We start from the raw sequence: 23840 nt of genomic DNA, 5'->3' as shown, positions 1-23840 counted from the left end.
ATAGTGTTTAAGAATTATATTAGGTATAATTTACTCCAATATATATTCAGAATGCTGAATATCTTACTATTGTGTAAGTAGATGTAAAACTAAAATATTTAAACCATAACAACTCATTCTTAAATTTTTAATTAAAATTAGGATATCATTTATATTAATTAGTTTTAATATAAATTGTCATATGATTGTGAGTCTAATATTGTTATTATCACACTAATCTCTGAAAATGTCTCTATATATCCTTATCATTTTAATTAATAAAATTTGAAATATTTAGCTGAAGAATTTGTAATTTTAAAAAATAATTTTATTTACTTTTTATCTTTTACAAATATATTAATAGCTTTTATTAGTTATTATATTTAAGATTTTCATAATTTCTATTTGATATAGAACAAAGCTTATTACTTATTTACTAATTCAAATTAAATAAAATGTTTTTATAAATATATTTTAGGATTTAAATCTATGTGAGATTTAGGATAATATGTTTATTACTTTTAATTTCTGTACAATAATTAAATCTCCTCTATATTTGATTTCAAATAAATTGTTTGGTTTGGTTTGTCCAATAACTTTTGTTTTAGATACTACTTAAAATAAATGTGTTTGCCAACCTAATAGCACTTTGCAAGAGTAAATTTATTTTTTAAATTTGATATATTCATAAATTAATAATTAACAAGAATAAATATACTTAAAAAAAATTATATATACCTTCAACCTTTAAATTAAAGTGTATAAAAAAATAATTATTTTTTAAAATTTTGAACCTTAACTTTTAAAAATAATAGATAAAAATGTATTTGCAATATTTCATATGTTAATTTAAATGGGGTATGTGAAAAATGTCCTTTAAATTGTAAAAAATGTTTCACTCAAACGAATTGTAAAATATGTTAAGATGGATATTATCTTAATAAAAATGGAATTTGCACATTTAATTTTTTAAATAGACTCTAGACCTATTTATCAGACAAAAACAACATTTCACTTTAAACTTTTCAGTTAAATTATTATCAAAGTAGCAAATTTAATAGTAAATTTAGGTTAATTTAATCATGTTCTCACTATTGTACTTCATGCACATCTCTAACAGCTTGCACTACATGCTCAAGTGGATTTTATTTAAGTAATACAGGCACTTGCATAAGTAATTGTTTCGCAGGTGCTTCATGTTCTTGCCTTAATTAACCGTATGCTTGTGATTAATCTGGAAGTGGAGCAGCCATATGTTCATCAGGATATTATATAGATCACAATGGGGATTCATATTAATGTCCAGCTAATTGTAGTTTACTACCTGTAGGTGTAACTTGCACTATTTGCTCATCAGGGTTTCTATCTATATTAGATGGGACTTGTGTTTCTTAATGCCCAAGTACATTTATAAAGAACAATTAAAATTAAAGCTGTGCTTGCCGTCCTAATAGTAGTTTAATATCGTAATAAGTTTTGATAAGCTTTTTTTTAAATAATAGATTTTTGTTTAACCATTTTAAGATTATATTTTTCAATCAAAAATTAATAAAAAATAATTACTGTAGCAAAAATAGGTTAAAATTTAAAAGGAAAATAAATTACAATAAAAAAAATATTCTTTCACTTTCTTATTAACTTAATTTACTTAATGATAATTTGTATTATTTTAAAGCTGAAATATATACTAAGTACATAATTTCTATTTTTTAAGCTTTTAATATTTTAAATATTAAATTTAATTAAAAAAAATACTTTAATTAAATTTTAATTTTATTAAGAAATCAATGCCCTTGTAACACAGGTTTTTTAGATCTAGGAGGTAATTGCGTAGCATGTCCTACAAATTGCAATGTATGCTCCTCTTAAACATAATGCACTACTTGTTAGTAAAATTATTACTTATTTATTGATGGTACTTGCGTTTCTTCATGTCCTACTACATTTGTTCCTAATAGTTCAACTAAATCTTGTGTTTGTCGTCCTAATAGCTCCATATCACCATAGTAGCAAATTATATTTGATTTTTCTCAAATTTATATTAACTGATAAATTTTTTTTTTAGTTTGTTTTAAAATATAAGTGTCATTAACAAATATTTAAAAATTTTAATTCTTAAACCATAATCTTTAATATTTTAAATATAAAAATCAAATTAAATAAAATATTTGAATTATTTTTTTAATTTTATAAAGAAATCAATGCCCTTGTAACACAGGTTTTTTAGATGTAGGAGGTAATTGCGTTCCATGTCTTGCAAATTGCAATATATGCTCCACTTAAACATAATGCACTACTTGTAAGTCAAATTATTACTTATTTATTGATGGTACTTGCGTTTCTTCATGTCCTACTACATTTGTTTCTAATAGTTCAACTAAATCTTGTGATTGTCGTCCTAATAGTTCAATATCACCAGGAAAGTAATTGATTTTTCTCAAAATAATACTTCAAAAAGAATAATAAGAAATAAATTAACTGTTTTATTAGTTTAAATTAAAAAATAAGTAAGTATCAACAAATATTTAAAAAAATTTTAATCTAATCTAATTTGATTTAATTTTTATTTATTAATTAATTAATCATGATTATTAAATCAGTAAATCTATTATATTAAATAAAATTTAAATAAAACATTCAAAAGTTTTACAAACATTTAATTCTAAACATAAATTAATAGCCTTAAAAACTTATTATTTATTTTAAATAGAAATTCATGTGATTGCAATAATGGCTATATTGATGTTGCAGGCAATTGTTAATTATGTACTGCAAATTGTCTTAATTGTGCCTCATAAAATACTTGTAAGGTATGCGCCTCAGGATATTACTTATTTCTAGATGGAACTTGTGTTAATCCATGTCCATCTACTTTTGTAAATGATAATTCTAATTAATATTGCGCTTGTCGTGTTAATAGTAAATTTTAAGTGTAAAATAAAAATTATTTTATCAAAGAATTCTTTTTTTAATTTTCAATTCACAATATCAAAATATAATTTAAAAGTTTTATATTTCAAATAAATAAAAAAAATCACTCTGTTTAACTTTCTATTATTTTAATTAAATTAAATATGAAAATTTTAAAAATTTTAATGAAAAAAATAAAATAAAATTTCATAATTCTGATAAAATATTTTTAACTTTAATAAATAAATAACTTAAACTTAAAATTTTTTTTAATTAGAAATACATGTCCTTGCAATACTGGTTACATAGATATAGGAGGTAATTGCTTGCCATGTGGATCAAATTGTGATCAATGTTCCACATAAACAACATGCACTGTATGTTCTAATGGGTATTTCTTGTTTGTAGATGGAACTTGTGTTTCTAATTGCCCTTCTACATTCACTGTGGATTCTACTAATACGAAATGTATCTGCCGTAGTAATAGCTCTCTTTAAAAGTATGATAATTTTATTATAATAATATCTAAAATGATTTATTTTATTTTATATTAAATTTAGCAAAACTTGTCCTTGTAATGTTTAATATTTAGATGTTTTAGGTGTTTGCTAATAGTGCCCATCTAATTGTGATTAATGCTCTTCATAAACAGTTTGTAAAGTTTGTACCTCTGGATTTTACTTAACAATAGATAATACCTGTGTTTCATAGTGCCCTACTACATTTGTCAAAGATTCAACAAATACTAAATGTATTTGTCGCCCTTATAGTACCTTATAAAAGTAATTAATCAAATTTTGATTATTTAAAATAAACTAAAAAGTAAATTCCTTAAATAATTAAAAATATTTAGTTAAGTATGTCCTTGTATATCATCAGGATTTATAGATCTGAATGATGTATGTCAACCTTGCTCTTCACAATGTGACAAATGCTCTTCATAAACAGTTTGTGTAACTTGTATAACTGGATACTATCTAACTATTAATGCAACTTGTTCTTCACCATGCCCTTCTTCGTTTATTCAGGATCCTTCAAACACAAAATGTGTTTGCCCAATCAGTAGTAATTTAATCAAGTAATTTTTATTAAAAAAATCAATTTTAATTTGTATTTAATATAATTAATATAAATGTTTATTGAAAATATTTTTTTTATAAAGTGGTATTTGTATTCCATGTGATTCTAATTGTCTAACATGTTCTGCTGCTAACAATAGATAATGCACATCTTGCTTAGATGGGTTTATTCTAAAAGATTCTACTTGTTTATAATAATACCAAACATATAATTCTACAGTATTTACTAATGAAAAAATCAAATAAATACAATAATAAACTTAAACAACATCGTAAATTTCTTCTGTAGGTTCCATTGGCTTAAATGCTGCTTAAAATGTTATGTCAAGCTCAAGTTTTGGAGTCTCATAGAGTGGATTAACATCTCAGAAATTAAGTTATCTCATTTTAGTCAAGACAAATTTTCCTGCTCATATATTTGAATAAATTAATGCTTTAAAAGGTAAAAAAAATATTTAGCTTTTATAAAAGTTTTTTAATGAAATAAAATATTAGGTTAACTTCCATCTCAATCATTTAAGTAACTGAACTTATTTTTGCTGTATATAGATTCGACGGATATTTAATATTATGATGCAAAATTTGAATCTGTAGGATTAGCTTATTTTACTTTAGCTACTTGTGGATAAGCTTTGGTCCTATTTTTAATATGCCTATTCTCATTTATTATATTTTACTTTCTAAGCGTTAAGATTTAAAATCAAAATATAAAATCTAAATCAACTAAAATATATGAAATAATATTCTGCTCATTTATTATTCAGTACTTTTAGCTAACTATGACTATATTTATAATTGGAATAAATGCTTAAGTAAAGCAATATATAAAAAATTTTAATGCTGAATAATTAATCTTTGAAATTCCTTTGATTATTACTTTGTTTGGAATTTGTGTTGGAACATTTTACACGTTTTACATTTTCCTTAACAAAGTTTCTTTGTAAGAATAATAATTTAACATGATTGTTAAATAGAAATTATAGATTGAAACAAAGGAAGAGCTAAAACCAACTAGAAATTTTATTCTAATAGTATTACTCTTTGAGTCATTTATCATTCCAACATATTTTATTTAATTGAGTTAGTACTGGCTTGTTGTGTGCATAATATCTATAGTTGTATCTTTGAGTCAACTAATAGTAGTGACATATTATATGCCATTTTACTCTAAGCTAACTAATGCTTACTTTATTGTTTAGTATTGTTCTTGGCTTTTTCTTTACATTCTATATTTGTTATTAAATATATTCTGTACAAAACCAGACTTAAATAACTATGCAAACTAAATTGATACAGTAAGTTAAATATTTATAGTGGTAGTTCAAATAATTTTAGTAGAGTAACCTATTTACATGATTTTAGGTTTATTAGTGCAGTTAGTTACAATTATAAAATAAAAAATAAATCAAAAAAAATAACAAAAATAAATAGAAGATTTGAATTAGAGTATGAATTTGTTATTAGCTCATGGAGGTGGTTTATAAGTTATCAATAAAAAAATAATGAACTACTATGATATAGAAATGACGCATTAAGAGAATTTCAAAAATATTGTGAAAGTAAAATACTGGTCCAGAAAAAGAAAGAGAAAGCAACCAAATATTTTATAAAATAACTTATTATTTTAATTTTGAATATATATTTTCTAATATTTTATATCAAGTCTTTTTTTAAAAAATAATTCTATTTAATTTTTTAATATATTTAAAAATTAACCAGGTTTACTATATTTTTACAATTCATAACAAATTTACTAGATTGTAGAAATAAAATATCTTTTTTTTTAATAATCTGGTATAATATTTTAAGAAAAGATTTTTGAGTTAAAAACTACTAATCTTTTTTATTTTTTTTATGATCAAAATTTATTGTATTTTAAGCATTTATATTTTTCCATGAAAAATAATTTTTAGTTTAAATTAAATTTTTCATAATGATAAAAAAGAATAAAATAGAAACAAAAAAATTTATTTTTTACTATACAATCGATGAAATCCTAAAAATTTTAAGAAATAAAAGAATATTTTGGAAAATATTAAAAAATTTATATTTTAATAGCAAAATATAAATTTATTAGATTTTGATAATTGATGAATTTGGTTATAACATTTACAAAACTTTTTAATTATGATTTAAATATAATTAGATTTTTTAATTGAAATATTGTACATAATAATTTTCTTTTAAAGGATTTACAAGGAGCTGATGTAAATTCATCAAAATATTTTTTCTCTATTAGGTTTTTTAATATTTTATATTCGTGAAAAATGTATTAAACACATTATATTTAAAAATAAATTTTATTAAGTATTTAAGCCATGAATATTTAACATAAAATATATTAAATTGTTTTAAAAAAAACTAAATTATCTTTAAATTTTATCCAATTTAATTATATATCATTATTTCCATAAAGCGAACTTAAAATTTTAGTGAGTATTATTCAATTACCCAATCCTTTTTACAATTTTTTTAATGGGAATTCATGTTTATAAAATCTTCAAAATATTATTTAAGATCATATTCTTTTTATTTAGAATATTTCAATTTCTATTGTTGTAAAATTCTAAGCTCCTCCTGTTAAAATACCACGTCCTGATACTCCTTAGTTTTTACCATAACCGCTAAAAGCGTTATATGAACTTGCATTATCAATAGAGTTTGAATATAAAGCAAAATCATGACCACCACCCAGAGCCAAATGGCCGCTATTTGAATAAAATGCATTAGAGTTATTAGAGTCATTTGATGTGTATTTTTATTTCAAATCTAGAGAAAAAATAAAAAGATTATTAGGATTTTGAGTAAGATATTAGCCTCCATAGTCTTTAATTGCTTGATCAGTATAAAAACCAAATCTTTTTTTCAAAGTTGTTTTAACAACTAAAATTAAAGGAGTTCTATTAACACATCTTTCATATAATTTTTAGATTGTAAATCCATGCTCGCTTGCTCTATATATAAGCTCTAAGTTCATTTAGGTATTATCTTTGTTAATCCAGTTTTTTATCATTTCAATTTCATCTACATATAGAATTTTGCTAAATTTCTATTTTGGTTTGAGCAAAGTAATTTCATTTTTCAATAAATTAATCTAGGTACTTGAATCTTATTGGTATTCTTGTAATTATTTTTACAAATTTTAATGCACCTATTAAACTTGAAATAAGTGACTTTCCTTAAATTATTCTATTTCCTTATTAGATTATTATTAAAATTTTTCCAATAAATCTTTTTGATGTTCAGATTTTTTCTCAAGGTTGACAATTTTTTAGCTTAACTGAGAAATAATTTCATTCCAATTTAAGTCACATTAATTAAGTTAGATTATAAATTAAACTTAGAAAGTCTGATCTAACTCAAAATTGAATGTCACATACATACTATTACCTTTGATTTTTAAATTTTAAATATAAGATTTAAACCACTTTTAGAATGGTTAGAATGATTATTCTACATCATCAAACATATTAAATATCTTGTTTATATTTTAAAGCTCTTCAAGCGTAAATTATTTCATCCACTTAAATTAGCAAAGTTCTTCTAGCATTATTGTTATTTATAATTTTTGATTATTAATTTCTAGCAAAACCATATAACCCTTTTCTTCATAATTGATTTTAAATATATCTTCATTAGGAGTATAGCTATCACTAGTCTCTGTTCTCAATGATCCCATTTTTTTTATTGTTATTATCTTACTGAATTTTATTTTTGATTTAAAATTTACTAAATTATGAATAATTTAATTTACTATTTATACAGTTTTACCCAAAATACTATTTTGAATTAGAATATTTAACTCATTTTTTATTTACAAAATTTTTCTATTTCATTTTTTTAAAAAAGTTAAGCTATGAATTAAAAATATATTTATGATAATTGATTTATTAGAATATTATGCTTATAATAATGATATTATTTTAATTAAATATTGGAATATTATTATGTTTATCATAATTAGAATATTTTTATTCATTTATTAGAATATTCTGTTTATAATAATGAGACTATTATAATTAAATATTAGAACATTATGTGTATAATAATTAGAATATTTTTAATTAAATACTTTATTATAATTTATAATTGTAATAACTTAATTAATTTATTTGAATATTGAAAAAATCATATCTGCTACAATCAGAGAGAAATAAAATATATCACCAAAACTTTAGTGGTTCCCATATATTAATTAATGTCCCTCCTGTTTTTGACCAAAGTAAAATAGGTCTTAATATAAATATTTTTTAAAATTTTACAAAATCTGCCTGAATTTTAAAAAAAAAGTTAAAATATTAATTTATGTGAAATTAATGAATAAAATTTACTTTTTTACAACATATTTAAACAAATTTTTCTTATAAACTTTTAAAAAAGTTAAATTTTGACTTAAAAATTGAATTTCAGTATAAATGACACTATTTCAATAGTTTATTAATTAAATAATTATTAGAATATTTAATTTTTATTGATAATGAATAATTAATTTACTATTCTTTAATTAAAGGGGGATTATTAATATATTAATGATTAATAAGCATTTAGACCTTAAGATGAGTGTAGAAAAAGTAATAATTTTGAAAAATCTTAAAAATCTAATACAAAATACAAAATTATATCCCTTATTTAGAGCTACTTTAAGCTTCTTAAATTTTAGCAAATGGATTGATTTATTTTAAAAGCAAAGAAAATTACAAAATAGTTGTGTTTGGCTGTAGGAAAATACTGCTGTTTTAGAAATCAATACTTTTATTAAAAAAAACTCAAACTGAATATAAGTATAAAAAAAATATAAGAAAGTCATGTGTCCTTTAATACAACATATTGGATTCTTTTCAGTCAACATTATTTGTTTTAAAAACCAATCATTAAAATTAAAAATTATATGAAATAAAAAAGATCAATAAATTCATTTTAATAATTTCAATTTGAATTATAAAAATATAAAACTTATAATACAATTTTAAAATAGATTAAAAAAAAAGAAGATATAAAGATTATTTTTATGGAATTATTATTTAATAAAATACTGATAATAATAAATCTTTTAGTAAAATAGTTTAAGAAATAAGAATTTACAGTTTTACAAATTAAAATCTTTGTATTAATATATTTAAAAAATAATGAGAGATGTTTTATTACATGACTAATCAGTATTAAATATAACCACTGTGTTAGATTAAATATAAATACTATTATTTTTCTTCAAGTAAAATTATTCAATTCTTTTATAACCTGTTTAAAAATTAGTTTTTAAGTTTTTATAAGTTGCTAGTTTTACTAATATTGTAGCTTTTTCTTTTTCTGTTATAAATATTATTTTTATTTTCAAAAATATTATTATTGTTATAATTAAAAAATAAATTTAATTTGCAATCAATTTTAATTATCAAAAAAATTAAAAAAAATATTTTAGTAAATTAATTTTAAGCAAATAACTGCTTTAAAGAAAATAATAAAAGGATTGATTTATTTGTTTAGTATTAAAAATAAATAAAAAAGCTAGATTGAAAGATCTAATTAAAGATATATTTTAGATAAATAATTTTTTAAGGTTGATAATTTTTAAATATGCGCTGAACATTTATTTTATGTGTATTATTTAATTATAATGGAATGAAATTTAATCCATTAAGATTAGTTTGAATTGAAACGAAACATTAGATAAGTAATTAATTATGTACATGTAAATCTTATAATCAATATTTGCTTATAAAAAAATTGATTTAGAGATATTTTATTATTTCAGTAAATAGGATAGTCAGGCTATTAATAAATAACAAATAAATTCTTATAACAATTGAATTCATTTATTAATATATATATATATATTCGATTGATTAATTATAATATATTAGGAAAAAGCTAAGTAAGCAAAGTAAATAAAAACAAACAAATAAAAATAAGTTTCATCTTATTATTTTTATAGCAGTCAACCAACTAGCCATTAAAATAGGAATTACGATTTTTACAATGAAAGACCGTCCTTTTAGCTAGAAAAGTATTTTAAGTTATTTGATTTGCATTACTGTAATAGGTATTAGCAATTTAGTTTCTTGTGGATAGATTAATGGATGGGATATCATAGTTGATTATTCTAATAGAAATTTGATTTCTTAGTACACATTTGTATTTACTTTACAGACTCCGTTGGACTCTTCTGATTTAATATAGATTACTATGCCTTATGCAATCTAAACTAGTGTTAATGCAAATATTGCAGTGGGTCTTACAGCAACATTAGGACCTATTAGCTATTCTACTTGTTCTGCAAACGATACTTTAACTACTACTAACCCTAGTCAGTACATAAATCCTAGCGCTCAGTAAGCTGTAACTATATTTGCCCAGACTGCTTCATCTACTGTTTATTAATTCCAGCTATATGCATCATTATAAGCTGGAGTTGAGTATGCTTTAATTTTACAAAGTAATAATTAGCCTGTTTCTTAACCAGTAGGGATCACAAATTATATTTCAATGGTTACTATTTCTGGATAAAGTTTTGGAGGTAATCCAATAATTTATGATAGAAATGATTTGTTTTCTGCTTTCGCTTTATCTGATAATGCTGCTTCAAATTTAGTTATAGGCTATTAGGTTGATTCCAGTATTTAGAACAACTTTTAAGCTTAATATTAAGTGTTTGTAGATATTATGAATAATGTAAATGGATAAGGAGGTTCTTTGTACGAAATAAAGTTTGGTTAAGGAAATTCTTCTCCTTTCAGCTTTGTAAGCAAGAATGATGGAACACTTACTAGCTTGTGCTAAAGTGTTGGAAAATAAACAAATGCGTATGTCGTAAATGCTCTCCCTGCTGACTAATATAGTTGCATTGTTTAAAATAACTTGGTTTCTATTTAAGTATACCCTACACTTCTTTAAGATAGCCGTTTGCGCTTTGCTATTTATGTAGCAAATCCAATTTATGCTTTTTCTGCTGGAGAAAGTAAATTTTATCATTGATATTTAATAATTTACAATTAGTCCAGTTAGATATTTTCAAATTATTCTACCAATAAATTTTTAAATATTAAATAAATTTAAAGTTTCAGTAAAATCTGTACTATTAATTAAATAAATAATATCAATAATTTATTTACTTAAGTTAAAAAAAAATGGAAAGATTAATATTAAAAAATATTATTTAATGAAATAAATTAGATTTGGTTGTCAGCAGACTTAAGATCAATACGAGAAATGTCTTAGAAATGGGTTAATCTCCTAAATTTTTATACGTCTAGGGAATTTAACTTCTTTCTTCTAGCATGAAGATAGGCTGGGGATTAGATGAAACAGTTACACCTGCTCCTAATTAAGTGATGCCTATATTCACAAATGCTGCTACAGTAGGCACAGCCTCAACTTACAATTCTATTCAATTCTAATTTTCACTCCAAACAAGCACTCCAGCTGGATTGTAGGTATAACTAACATTTAATGTAGGCACAAGTACTTCAGCAACCCCAAATCAAGCAACTGTTTTACAAGGTAGTATAATTCATAATTTTCCAGAAATTCCAGGAACTAGCAGAACTGAGTGTGGCATTTTAAATGATGGACCTACTAGAGTTATAAAATGTTTTAACGTAGGATAAATGATTGCAAAGCAGAATTATTTTATAGGATTTAAAATAATGTTTGTAAACGGTGCAACAATCGGCCCTGATTTTTCAAAAGTATCAATCTTCTTACTTAACCCCAATAATAATATGTTACCTTTCACAGATGCTATTGTTTAAAACCAAGTGATAACTAAAACAAGTAGTATTGTTTTGGTACCTAATAAAAGTTACTTTTTAGCTGGTTCAGAAAGTACAGCAATATCTAGCTAGGTAATTACAAATTAAGCTAATGCTGTCTATAATCCTTTTAGTGATGCAACAAATGGTATATTAGGTATAGTCCCAGAAAAAACCTACAATACTCCTCAAAAGCTCATTTTCTGTATGCAATTAACCCCTACTGATATCACAAACATCAATGACGCTGCTTCTCCTCCAACTAGTTAAAGAGCAGGCTACTATTTGGTAACAAACAGTAGAGTTATCTAATTTTAACAAAAAGGACTTGCTATTGACCAGTATGGTAATTTATAAAGCAGCTAGGTTATCTCATCAAACACTAATTTAGCAGCTGATTAATATCAGAGTTTGGAGCTTGGATAATACTCTCGTTTAAAGGTTCAAACATCTAAAATGGCAGATATTGCGAATATGTTTTCCGGAGGAATGATTTTTGCTATTCGTACAGTATTTGTCCGCATGCATGCTTCTTTATATGCTGATGATAACTCCCTAGATTTCTATTTCTTTTTTTATGATAATATTCAAAATTATTAACCATAATTTAAATTCGCAATCATCTATAATGCTTACACGATAAACACTCCAAAGCCAAAAAATTTACGTTATAGTTTAGTGAATTTTTATGGAGGATTAAATTCAAATAATGATGGAACTAATGTCCCTACTTTTATTAGGTTAGCAGGTTACTTAAGTTCGACCGATTTCACAGATGGAAATCAGCGCCTATTTGTTTTCTTTACAGGATTGAATTTCTTCTCAGATTCGCCAACTACTATAAACTATTCAACTTAATGCACAAGTTCTGTAGGGGCCACTCCCACTTTGTGTCGTGGATTTAACAATTTGAATTAACAAACTTAAAATATCTATTAAAATTATAATTTCATGTAAAGAGTGGAAGTCCAATTTCCTACAACAGTCCCTACTGGCTCAGGAAGTCCCTTTGAGTTACTTATACCTGTCTAAACAATAACTGGAATTACCTAGGTCACTCTCTTTATAGCAACTATGAAATATTAAGAGATGATTCCTACATCACCTCTTGAACAAGCTGCCATGAAAAATTATTTTTTCCAGCCAAGCACAGTTTTCCGTTTAACAGGTAGCAATAATTTACAGGACACTACTCAATTTATTTCATTCCAATAACTTTAAGCTAATACTGTACCACTTACAAATAATTACATGCTTACTGGTATTTTAAGAATTGATAGTTATGGAATGAATCTGTAAAATAACTATGTTGGCTAGCTTGCTCCTTAAATATCAATTAATGCTCGTCACACTGAGACAACTACAGTAGTAGGTACAAACACAGGTAGTAGTGATACTCCATAAAATGGTGCAGGTTTTACATTTGTTACTTCATATGATTTCAGAGGAGCCTAATAAAATTATTATTGGTAAGGTGGTCTCCCTTCTAACATAAGAAAATGCTTATCCTTTTAGTATAATTAAAATCAGGGTTCTTCTACTCAAAATTGGCGCTACGGTTTCTTCTGTGCTATGGAAGTGGGAACTACAGCTACAGTTAGCTAAGTAAATGTGACAAATTTCTAACTACCTTAAACACTAGGACTTTATCTGCCTAGCAGCACAAGCTTTGCTTATTCAACATCAAGTAATCACTTTTTATTTACTTTTATTTTTTATATTAATTTGCTTATTAAAAAACAGTCAAAATTTATAATTTATAAATAAGTATTTAACAAATTTTTATCTTAAAAAAGATGGACAAATTGCAACACTACTCTATCAACAACAGAATATTGGAAATCCTAACGAGATTTAGGTAACTTTGAATACAGCTTCTCCTACAATTAGATTGTGGGCCAAAAATATTCGTATAGTTTGGACATTTACAACAACAAATCCTCTTCCATCAAATGGATATGTTAAAATAGTCTTTAAAGATCCTATAACACTGATAGGTTTAGCAACTACAACTTGCAAATTTTAAACTTCTATTCCACATAATTGTATTGTGAGCTAACCAACAGGTTAAAATTAAGTTATTTTATTCTAGTTTTAGAGCTTATCATCAGGAACTAACATTTTACCGGGAGGATTTATGCAAATTTTCCACTATGGAAATGATGCTCCAACATAGCCTCAGAGCAATAACTTATTTTTAATTTAAACGATGACTAAAGACTAAGTATTAATTGACCAAACTTAGGCTTCCTTATAATATCCCAGCTATCTAAATTATAATAATTTAGCTACTCAAAAACCCCTTATTTTAATTGATGGCTATTTGGATATTGATTATCCTTATTACTCAGCTGAATCTACTGTAAGAATTTCTTTCAATACAAATGATTAAAGAGGTCTTCTTTAATCTGAAATAATTTAAGTAAACTTTAACAGTGATTTAGCTGCTGCTAATATAAATACAGTTAATCTTTAAATATAATGTTAAATTTGGTAAGGTGGATCTGTTAGCAACTATTTCTCATTTGCTACAATAGCTAACACAGCTGCTAATAATTTCAAAGTCTCATTTTAGGTTAAAAAGGACATCAGCTATTCAGGCTCTAATTACTTTACTGTAATATGTCGAAATATTATTTTACCATCAAGTTCATTCACAAATAGTCCATCAATTGCTTTGTATAAATCTGACGGTACGACTATTATCTAACTGCCTGCAACACTGACTATTCCTAACATGTAAGCTTCTGCTAAGGCCACAACTCCAGTTACTCTTTCCAAAAGCAATTTTAACACTTACGGCTCTATCTGCACTCTAACTTTCAGCTTTGTTGCAAATTCTGTGACTCAAGGAACAAATTTCTTTTTAATTAGATTTGCTAATGCCTATTTACCTTAACTCGTTTAAGATGCATCTTTGCAATGTTTGATTAATTCACAAATATCACCATGCTCAATATCGAGTCCCTATAATTTGATAATTTCTAATGTTCCAACAAATTTGAGTACATTTAGTGTAAGTATTGCTGGAGTTTAATTACCATCTATAGCTTCCCCTGACCCTAATTTGAATACATTCTTTATATCCTTAGTGAATTAGTAAAACAATGTAGGCTAGTAATTAGTACCTGTCACATATAGTTCGGTTAATGATATAGCTTCAAACATCTAGCCAAATAATAATTTCTTTATCACAGGAATCCAGTTAGCAAATACAAATGTATAACAGTAAAATACACTAACATTCAACTTCACTTTCCCAATTGGATTCTTTACTCAAGGTACTGCATATTAATTTTACATAACTTTCCCATCTTAATGGAAATACTTATTACAATTCTACACACCATAAATCACTTTAAGAAGGATAAATACTAATCAATTCTTGAAATTAACCACAACTGTATCAACTTTTATTACCTTAGCTTTAACTTGGAGTGACGTTGCTAATACTGCTGTAGAGCCCTTTACTTTGGTTTTATCTAACATTGCAAATCCTTAAAATGTAAACAAGCTTTATTAATATACTATCTTAATAAATAAAAAAATATTTTGAATTCTTTTTTGATCAAAAATTAGTTTTTTTATTCAATTAATAATATTCAATTTTTTTTACTTTTTTATTAATCAGCCTCTTTGCATTCTTCCTAAGTAGTGGGTTTTCCATGTGTAATCTGGTACTGGTACATAAACTCTCTATGCAAGAAGTGTTGCAATAAATAATTAAATTCCCTATTTTAAATTTAATTATCATTAATCTACTTTAGTATTAAATTGGAAATATCCTGATACTAGTAATACTTTCACTGTAAACAAAGGGCCCTTTAAAACATTGATAACTTTAAATATTGTGAATAATCAAAGATTTTAATATCCTCTAAAAATAGCCTTAAAAGATGACTCACTTTTTGGAATTATTCCTCAAAGACCATTTGCTGCCCCTGGAGCTAGCTAGCTTTCTTTTTATATCTATGCAAAGACACAAACACCTACTAGTAATACTTCATATCATTAATTAAAAATGTATTAAATTATTTTTTTCAATTTAAACAGGTAATTATGTTGTATATTTCTTGAAGTCGTATGATAACTTTAATAGCTACTCTACAATTCCTATTTGCAATGTTAATTTAGTACAAATTTAACAGAACATAGTGTTTTCGAATGCAAATACTCCATTCTATGTACCTAAAAACGGGTATTCTAATCCATTGATTGTATCTTTCTAGTAGTAAGGATTTGTTATTACTCAAGATGTTAGTGTAACTCTCACTGTTTTACAATCTTCAACTTATGATATTTCTGTAGTGAATAGTTCTGGAACTTTATCAGCAACAGCAACTAAAACAATATCTTCATCAAATACTAATTAAAGTATTGTCTTTAAGTTCTAAGCTGGTTTGAATTCAATTGTAGGTACTCAAGTTTACGTTTAGTTAACTGTTAACTCTAATAATAATTATTTTGGATTGCCTTAAAATCTTCTCCTTGAAGTTAATTAAATAAGCTATAGTGGTGTGTAATTTAGAATGTTATCACCCTAATTAGATTAAGTGAACTCAACTTTTGTTTTATATCGTCCATATTGCCCTCAATATGGTGTAATTTATTACAAAGTAGAACTTACTAATGTTTACAGCTTGTCTACAACAACTACTACAACTTAACCTCAATCATATTATGATTAATTAAGAGCTGAAATTATATCAAGAGCAGAAACTTTCTATAATTTCCAGTCTAATACCTAATAGCAATTATAATATGGATTTGCTTTAAGTAACCCTAATGCTTAGTATACATAAATTTTGATATCTAATTTGATGAGCTCCAAAAATTATACTATATCATCTATATGCCTCAATAATTTTAATTAGTAATCAGTAAATATTCTGAGCTATTAAATTACTACTGCAAACAATGGAGGAATAATCACCAAAATTCCATTAACATTCAATACGCCTATCGATTTGCCTAATAAAATTAAGTTAGCTTGTTATATCAGCACATTTTTGCACATACCACCAACAAGTGTTTATACAGATGATAGAGTTACATGTGATAACTATCTAAACCAGTATGACTTTGGTAACTCATAAGGTAATATTGCAAATGTTAAGCAAAATCCTCGTAGTTCTTTGACTATTTACTTTATACCTGATTGGAATAGTCCTTAAGACTATGTTACTTAGATATTACTTTCTGCAGTATAAGTACAGACATTTGTTTTTAGTCTTAAAAAATTCATAACTGATTATAGTAACTATTATTTCACTGAATGGGATTTGAATTTACCTTAAAGTTCATTGTCTTATCCGTTTACAGGCCTTTCATAAGTAGGCACTCTCTCTTAAGTATAAAAGACTACTTAGTATCCAACTATCAATGAGTAGTATTACATAGATGTCAATTAAGTATCAAGTACATTGAATATAACTTAAATCAGGATCACAGCAAATGGCTTTTTATATGTTGGCTTAGATAATTAGCTTACTGATACTACCCAACAATCAGCATTTGATAGTTATACATCTTATTCGCTGATTTAAGGCAAGAATTACTAATCAAAAGATATGCCCTATGGAGTTCAGATTAGTTTTACAAATAGCACTAAATATTCTTAATTCTTGTTTAACAATCTTAATGGAAATCAATTCCAACTGTACATGGCTGTTTCTGAAGAAGATCCAAGTCCTTATGCCATGAAATCTACGTTAAGAAAAACTAAAGTCTATGGTTTTTAAACATAAATAATTTCATCTAATTTGCTAACTCACTTTTTATTCTTACTCATAGGATTAATAATCGTATATTGAGGAATTCTAGAATAAATATATTATCACTATATAATAGTAAAACAAAATACATTTTTATTTGTCCTTTGTGCCAGTTTAGAATATTTTTTTGAACAAATTTTACTAATTTGCTAAGATTCCTTTTAATAAAATTGAAAAAAATTTCATAGCAGATTCGTTTGTTTTTAAACTTCATATTTAAGTTTAGAATAGTTTTTTATTCTTTTATCGAGATATTTTAATAAATTATGATCAAATTTAGGATCATACAAATTACATTTTTATATATCAGAGATTTATTTCTCTATAAATATAAAAATATTTATTTATTTAATTCCTTAAATAAGAAAAAAAATTATAATAAACAATAAATTAAACCTTTTAAAATTATTTTATATCAGTATCAGTTTATTTAATACTATTAGTACTTAGTATTAAGTTATTTTTCAAATATATAAACTCAAATTATAAAATAGTAAATATGCAAAATAATTACATCATTATTTAGATTTATTTTTAAAAAAATATTTTTTGATATAAAACAAAATTGAAATATTGTAATTTTATTATAATTATCTATAATGAATTAATTTATAATATCTGATTATTAATTATAGATATTTGGTGATGATTAACATGATTTATTTCTACTGATTAAATAAATTGAAGGGTTTATGACCAATAAAAAATATGAAATATTTAGATAAATTTTATGCCAAAATTTTTGAGGTACTAAATTCGCTCTACCCATTAAAAAAAAATTGCACATACCAAAAATTCCATTTATTATTTGATTTCCTTAAAAATTGCAGTAACAATTAGAAAACAATAAATTAAGCTTATTATTAAGGAGATAGCAATTCTACAAAGTTAACAACTCAATAAATTATTAGGAAAAAGCAAATTTGTATTAACCTTTTTGAAATCTCTTCATATATTTGTGTAGTAAATTCAATATATATTAATGATATCATAATAGTTAAAAAATTAATTAATTATTTTTTTAGAGTAAGCTGAACTTAAGATTAAGATGACAGATATTTTAAAGAACAAAGTGCAAAATGAATCTAGTAATTCCGATTAAAATGCAAATAGTGTTTCTTGTTTGTCTGATTTTGAAATACTGAAGAAATTAGGATAAGGAGCGCATGGAGTTGTTTATAAAGTTAGGAGAAAAAAAGATCAAAATACCTATGTGTTAAAATAAATATTAGCAGGCGGAATGTAGCAAAAGTAAAGAAAAGAATGCATTAATGAAGCAATTCTACTCAACAAATTAAACAGCCCTTATATTGTTAGATATTATGATAGCTTTTTAGAAAACAATTAGCTCTGTATCGTGATGGAATACTGTGAATAAGGTGATCTTGAGAATTTTATCAAAAACTAAATGGGTAGACCTTTAGTAGAAAAAAAAATTTGGAAATTCTTTTTCTAAATTGCAGAAGGTCTCCTTGAATTGCACACGAGAAATATATTGCATAGAGATATTAAGACTATGAATCTATTTTTAACAGGTAACGAATAAATAAGGATCGGAGATTTGGGAGTTGCTAAATAATTAGAAAATAACAAATCACATGCCCATTCTCAAGTGGGAACACCTTATTACATGTCTCCTGAAATTATTTAAGACATTCCATACAATGAAAAAAGCGATGTATGGTCACTAGGATGTGTATTATATTAACTAGCTACCTTTAAAAGACCTTTTGAAGCAACAAATTAAGGCTCTCTAGTGCTAAAAATTTAAAAAGCTTAATATATACCTATTTCATCTAATTACTCTCCATAATTACATAGACTTATAGAGCTATGTCTGACAAAAGAACACTAAAAAAGGTATTCAATAAAATAGCTACTCACAGATCCTGGTAAGATAATTGATTTATTATCTTAGATTATTTGATTCAAAACATTAAAAAAATTTTTTATTGTTATACCTATTATACTTACTATACACAATGTATCAGTCCATTAAAATTTTAAAAGGGTGATTATAGTTATTGAAATCTATAAAATGGATTAATTAATTATTGGTATTTATTTATTAATCAAATGAATATTTTCCAAGAATAGCTCATTCCAATTTTACTTCATTTAAATTATAATTTTTAAATCAATCGAATAGAAATAGAAATGAAAGCGAAGCAAATAGGCCATTCTTTGAAGGCGGTTTAGCAGCTTATAGCTCAAAATTACTAAGATGAAACTAAAATTGAATAGGAGTCTCCAGCAAAGATCATTAAAAGCAAGGATTTTATTTTATTTTAAACTAAAAAAAATGATAATTCTCTCAGCCAAGACAGTACTCCAAAAAGTTAAATAGCTAAAGATTAATAAAATGGCTCTCCATTAGAAAGATCTAAATTTAGAAATTTTAAGCTTCAAATTATAGCCAATTAAAGTAGTGGGAATAATTCTGAAAAAGAAACACCTTTGCAAAGTTAAAGTGATCTACATTTTATTAATTAAGAAAAAAGCGCATCAAAAGTCGAACTTCAAAAATTAATTAAATCTCCTTAAGTTGTATCAAGAAGTAATTAATTGTTACTTAAATAAATTTAATAGTTTTTATTTTTTAAAGAAGATTATTTATTTTTTATTTGATAAATATAAACTTCAATTTATTTATTTATTTATTTATTTATTTATTTATTTATTCATTCATTCATTCATTCATAATTTAATAAAATAAAAGCTAAAAAATTAATTGAATATGGAATTAATAAATCAATAAACTCAACTCCAAGTGAAAGATTAATTTAAGAATAAAGGGAAAGTTTAGGTAATAACGTTTTTAAATAAAGTATTGAAAACTTTAGATCCTATTCTCCTTAAATAAAATTTGATTAACTTAAATGTGACTCTCCTATCCCATTTAATTAACCAAACCATATGCGATCAACAAAATCTTAATTAGGATTTTAGTAGATTGGGGTAGGTAATTCAGCTAATTTAAATTCTATGGCAAAGCAACCAATTAGGATTCGTAAAGAAACTGACTTAAATTTTTCCAAGGTTGTATAACAATAGTAATTGCTAAATTAGCAACATTTATAAAAAAGCATATCTTGTTAAAACACCTTTAAGACAGTTGACTATGAGGATAGAGCAAGTGAATAAAAAGCCTTTCCTTAAATTAAATAATAGTAAGCTTTAAAGAAAATGAGTATATAATCAAAATAGGAATAAATGAGAAGATATGACTCTTGTGATAAAAATATAAATTAAGATAGATTAGTAAATAAATATAATATCAATGATTAAAATACATTTAGTAGTAATAATTTTAATAAAATGTTATCTACACAATTTAATTTAACATAGAATAGCACTAATAATATTACCAATTAAGTAGTAAGTTAAAAGCTTTCTTCTTTGCAAGTATATCCAAAGTAATCTAAGACAAATGCGGCATTGACTTCTATGAATAGACTTGTGTCAGATATGAGCTAGCATGCTAAAAGTTATAACACCAAAAAGAGCATGACTCATCTATCTTAAACAGATTTAGATAAGGCGTTTAATTAAATGTAAGATGAGGAAGAGACAGAAATAGAAGTGCCGAAAAATACAGATAATCCTTAACTATCTAAGTATTATAAATAAAAATTTGAATTATCTGTGCAAAGTTAATAGTTGCAAAAAGTATGCACGAATATTCTAGGCTAAGAGCTCTACTAAAAAGTATTAGGAAAATTCAAACACCATATTAATGTAATTAATTTATTAAATTATTTAAAATATTAATTTATTTATAACTGAAGAGAGAAGTTGATATTTCTAAGCAAGATCAAGACAAAATTAACCTAATAATTGATACAGACCTAAAATATAAATAAGAATGTGTTAATAAATTATATTAGATTATTTCAATAGAAAATTAAATTTAAGATTTGAACCAAAAAATTAATTAGATTGAAATCAATAGTTGAATTAATAATTAACTCAGGAATTGACTGAATGATTGAGTCAATCAATCAACCAATTATAGCTAATTGTAAAAAGCTAGCTTCTTTAAAAGCATAAAATTAAAATAAATTATTTTCAATAAAGCTAAATTTTATAAAGTGCAAGAACAATAAATACTCACAATTTCAATTACTTACAATATAAAATTACTCGATTATTATTTATAATTAATTACTACACTATTTTATTTATATTAAATTAATTGTCTGTTTTAAAATAATATTAATATTATCATATAATTAAAAAGAATTCTTAAAATTATCTAGCAACTTTTACACATCTTAATGCAAAATTTCACTTAGTTTTAACTTTAAAATATTAATATTTAATCGTTTTTTTTTATTTTTAATCTTAAGAAAGTTTATTTATTAATAGTAGTATTTTACAAATTTAAAGGTTTACTCTATCAAAATACTAAATTTTAAAATACTTTAAGAGGGTAAATAGAAATAAGTATTAGAATTTTAATAGTTTAATTATTATAATTTAATCTTATATATTTGTTTTGGTGTATGTTTATATTTTTTTAGAGCTTATATAGATTTTATAATAGGAATTTTTACTAAAAATAACTCTTTATATCTCTTAAATTAATCTAATATTTAAAAATTTATTTTTTTAAGTATATTTGTTGCTTAAAGTTTCTTAAATTAAATTGAAAAAATTTTTTTAAATTGTTTTATATTATTTATTTATTAATTAATAAAGAAATAAATAATTATTACAACCTACCCAAAGATTTTTGATGCAAATTTTTATTTTTTAAAATCAAATAAACTCTTAAAATTTATTTTTTATTTATTAGAATCTTAAATAAACTTTGGGCTATTATTTAAAGGGGTTTTCATTAAATAAATTTAATTATCAATTAATATTCTAAACTGATTAGCTTTTTAAGCAAAATAAATCTTATTAATTCAGATAATTTAAAATGATTTATAATAAAAAGTTATAAAATTTTATTTGTAAAAATAATGGTAATAAATTATAAACATATAGGTTGATAGATAAATAGATAGAAAGATTGTGTATTTTAAAAATAAAAATTATGTTTTCCTTCTAATACTTTTTAAATTTAAATATTTAGATTAATCACTCTGAAGTCTTTTGAATTTTAACAGCCCAGTTTGCATGATCGTAATAGCTATCATTTATCTTGCAATTAGGTATTCTTGAAATAAGTTCTTCTAATTCACCTTTTTTGAATACATGATAATATCTTTTGTAAACAACACTTTGCTTGGCTTCATTAATTTAAATATCTGTGTTGGGTTTAACTTCTCCTTTGACTACTTTTTCGTCTTCATATTTATTCTATAAATTCCATGGCACAAACACATCTTATTCTGAGAAACTTTTTTCAGTTTATTCAAATGCCCAAACATAAATAAGAGCCTCTCCTCCAACTCTTAAAATTCTTAAGATTTCCTTTATAGCATGTATTCTTAATTCTCTATTTAATTAATTTAAATATTTATTTCTTTTATCTAGAATATATTTTTATTTATATTTACGGGGTTGAAAAATGATGAATAACGGCTATTGAAATAGCATTATCGAACTTTGAGCTCAACCATGGAAGCTTAAGAGAATCAGCACTAAATACCTAAATATCCTCACCTCTGTTTCTAGCTAAAGATATTAAATTTTCACTTCTGTCTGTTCCTATCATGTAAATATCTCCATTGTGGCAATCTAAATATTTGCCATTTCCACAACCTTTAATAATTTGAAAAATATTATTTATTTTATAATAAATTAAATTGATTTTACCAATATCAGCAACTAATGAACCAGGTTCTAATCCTTTTAAGAAGCTTTCAATTTTAGGCCAAGGATTGTATCTGGTATGTGAGAAATGAGGAGCAATTTTCTCATAAACTTCATAGACATACTTTTGTTCTAAATTTGTTGGCTTGCCATCAGTATTTACTTATTAAACTTCGTCTAAAATTTTTTATTCTTCTTCACTTTTAGGAGCTACGACCTTTGTTGAGTCATCTTTAGCATGGTAATCTCTAGGAAGAAGGGGATTATTTTTTTTCATTGTAACTGGGTCATATCCTTGATCCTCACAAAAGAATGGATAAGCACATCTACATGGTTTGAACTATACAGTTCTAAATGTGAGAGAAACTCTTCTTCTACGGAAATTAAAGTCCCCTTCTACCTTATCTACCTTTCTACTTGCAATACTATGGAACCAGGCGTATCTAACTTCATCACTTAAAACAAGAATAGAGCGAGGAGGAAGGAAGAGGTGTTTTTCTTCATTTTTATAGCTTTTGAAGGACATAACTACTCCAGAATTCAAAGAAACAATAACAATTTTTTCTTCGAAAGGAGAGTGGGTATCA

The 23840-nt window shown here is 24.3% G+C and overlaps 6 protein-coding genes across 6 annotated transcripts in view; 4 read left to right on the top strand and 2 right to left on the bottom strand. All coding sequences in view use genetic code 6, as the record gives it.

Annotated features, from left to right (window-relative positions):
• Positions 1-848: 848 nt before the first annotated feature.
• Positions 849-1208, top strand: TTHERM_001144933 (hypothetical protein; the record flags this gene model as incomplete). The annotated part of the gene is made up of 1 exon (XM_012800604.1): positions 849-1208. One exon carries the CDS (start codon positions 849-851, stop codon positions 1206-1208), a length of 360 nt encoding a protein of 119 aa, XP_012656058.1.
• A 998-nt stretch (positions 1209-2206) lies between these two features.
• Positions 2207-3783, top strand: TTHERM_001144931 (transmembrane protein, putative; the record flags this gene model as incomplete). The annotated part of the gene is made up of 5 exons (XM_012800603.1): positions 2207-2402; positions 2690-2911; positions 3167-3388; positions 3450-3671; positions 3743-3783. 5 exons carry the CDS (start codon positions 2207-2209, stop codon positions 3781-3783), a joined length of 903 nt encoding a protein of 300 aa, XP_012656057.1.
• A 2703-nt stretch (positions 3784-6486) lies between these two features.
• On the bottom strand, positions 6487-7695 carry TTHERM_01144930 (TLDc domain protein; the record flags this gene model as incomplete). The annotated part of the gene is made up of 1 exon (XM_001026130.2): positions 6487-7695. The coding sequence occupies exon 1, from the start codon at positions 7645-7647 to the stop codon at positions 6487-6489; it is 1161 nt and encodes a 386-aa protein (XP_001026130.1). The 5' UTR covers positions 7648-7695.
• A 2249-nt stretch (positions 7696-9944) lies between these two features.
• On the top strand, positions 9945-17529 carry TTHERM_01144910 (transmembrane protein, putative; the record flags this gene model as incomplete). Its single annotated transcript, XM_001026128.1, has 5 exons — positions 9945-10923; positions 11139-13403; positions 13513-15221; positions 15348-15711; positions 15770-17529. The coding sequence occupies 5 exons, from the start codon at positions 9945-9947 to the stop codon at positions 17527-17529; spliced, it is 7077 nt and encodes a 2358-aa protein (XP_001026128.1).
• Positions 17530-18220: 691 nt separating this feature from the next.
• TTHERM_01144900 (plant dual-specificity MAP kinase kinase family domain protein) lies at positions 18221-21446 on the top strand (the record flags this gene model as incomplete). Its single annotated transcript, XM_001026127.2, has 4 exons — positions 18221-19382; positions 19640-20047; positions 20210-21228; positions 21279-21446. The coding sequence occupies 4 exons, from the start codon at positions 18221-18223 to the stop codon at positions 21444-21446; spliced, it is 2757 nt and encodes a 918-aa protein (XP_001026127.2).
• Positions 21447-22575: 1129 nt separating this feature from the next.
• The window catches only part of TTHERM_01143900 (alkylated DNA repair alkB-like protein, putative), a gene marked incomplete at both ends in the record, with an annotated part of 1429 nt that continues 164 nt past the window's right edge, over positions 22576-23840 (bottom strand). Inside the window, 3 exons of the mRNA XM_001026126.3 lie at positions 22576-22936; positions 22998-23202; positions 23257-23840. The exon at positions 23257-23840 is cut by the window's right edge and continues 164 nt beyond it. Coding sequence (XP_001026126.3) covers positions 22576-22936; positions 22998-23202; positions 23257-23840 — 1150 coding nt within the window. The remainder of the gene's footprint in view (positions 22937-22997; positions 23203-23256) is intronic.

Source organism: Tetrahymena thermophila (assembly GCF_000189635.1).
Source record: "Tetrahymena thermophila SB210 genomic scaffold scf_8254049, whole genome shotgun sequence".
Lineage (NCBI taxonomy): Eukaryota > Ciliophora > Oligohymenophorea > Hymenostomatida > Tetrahymenidae > Tetrahymena > Tetrahymena thermophila.
The sequence above is the reverse complement of the archived record's forward strand: the minus strand, read 5'-3'. Positions and strand labels throughout refer to the sequence as shown.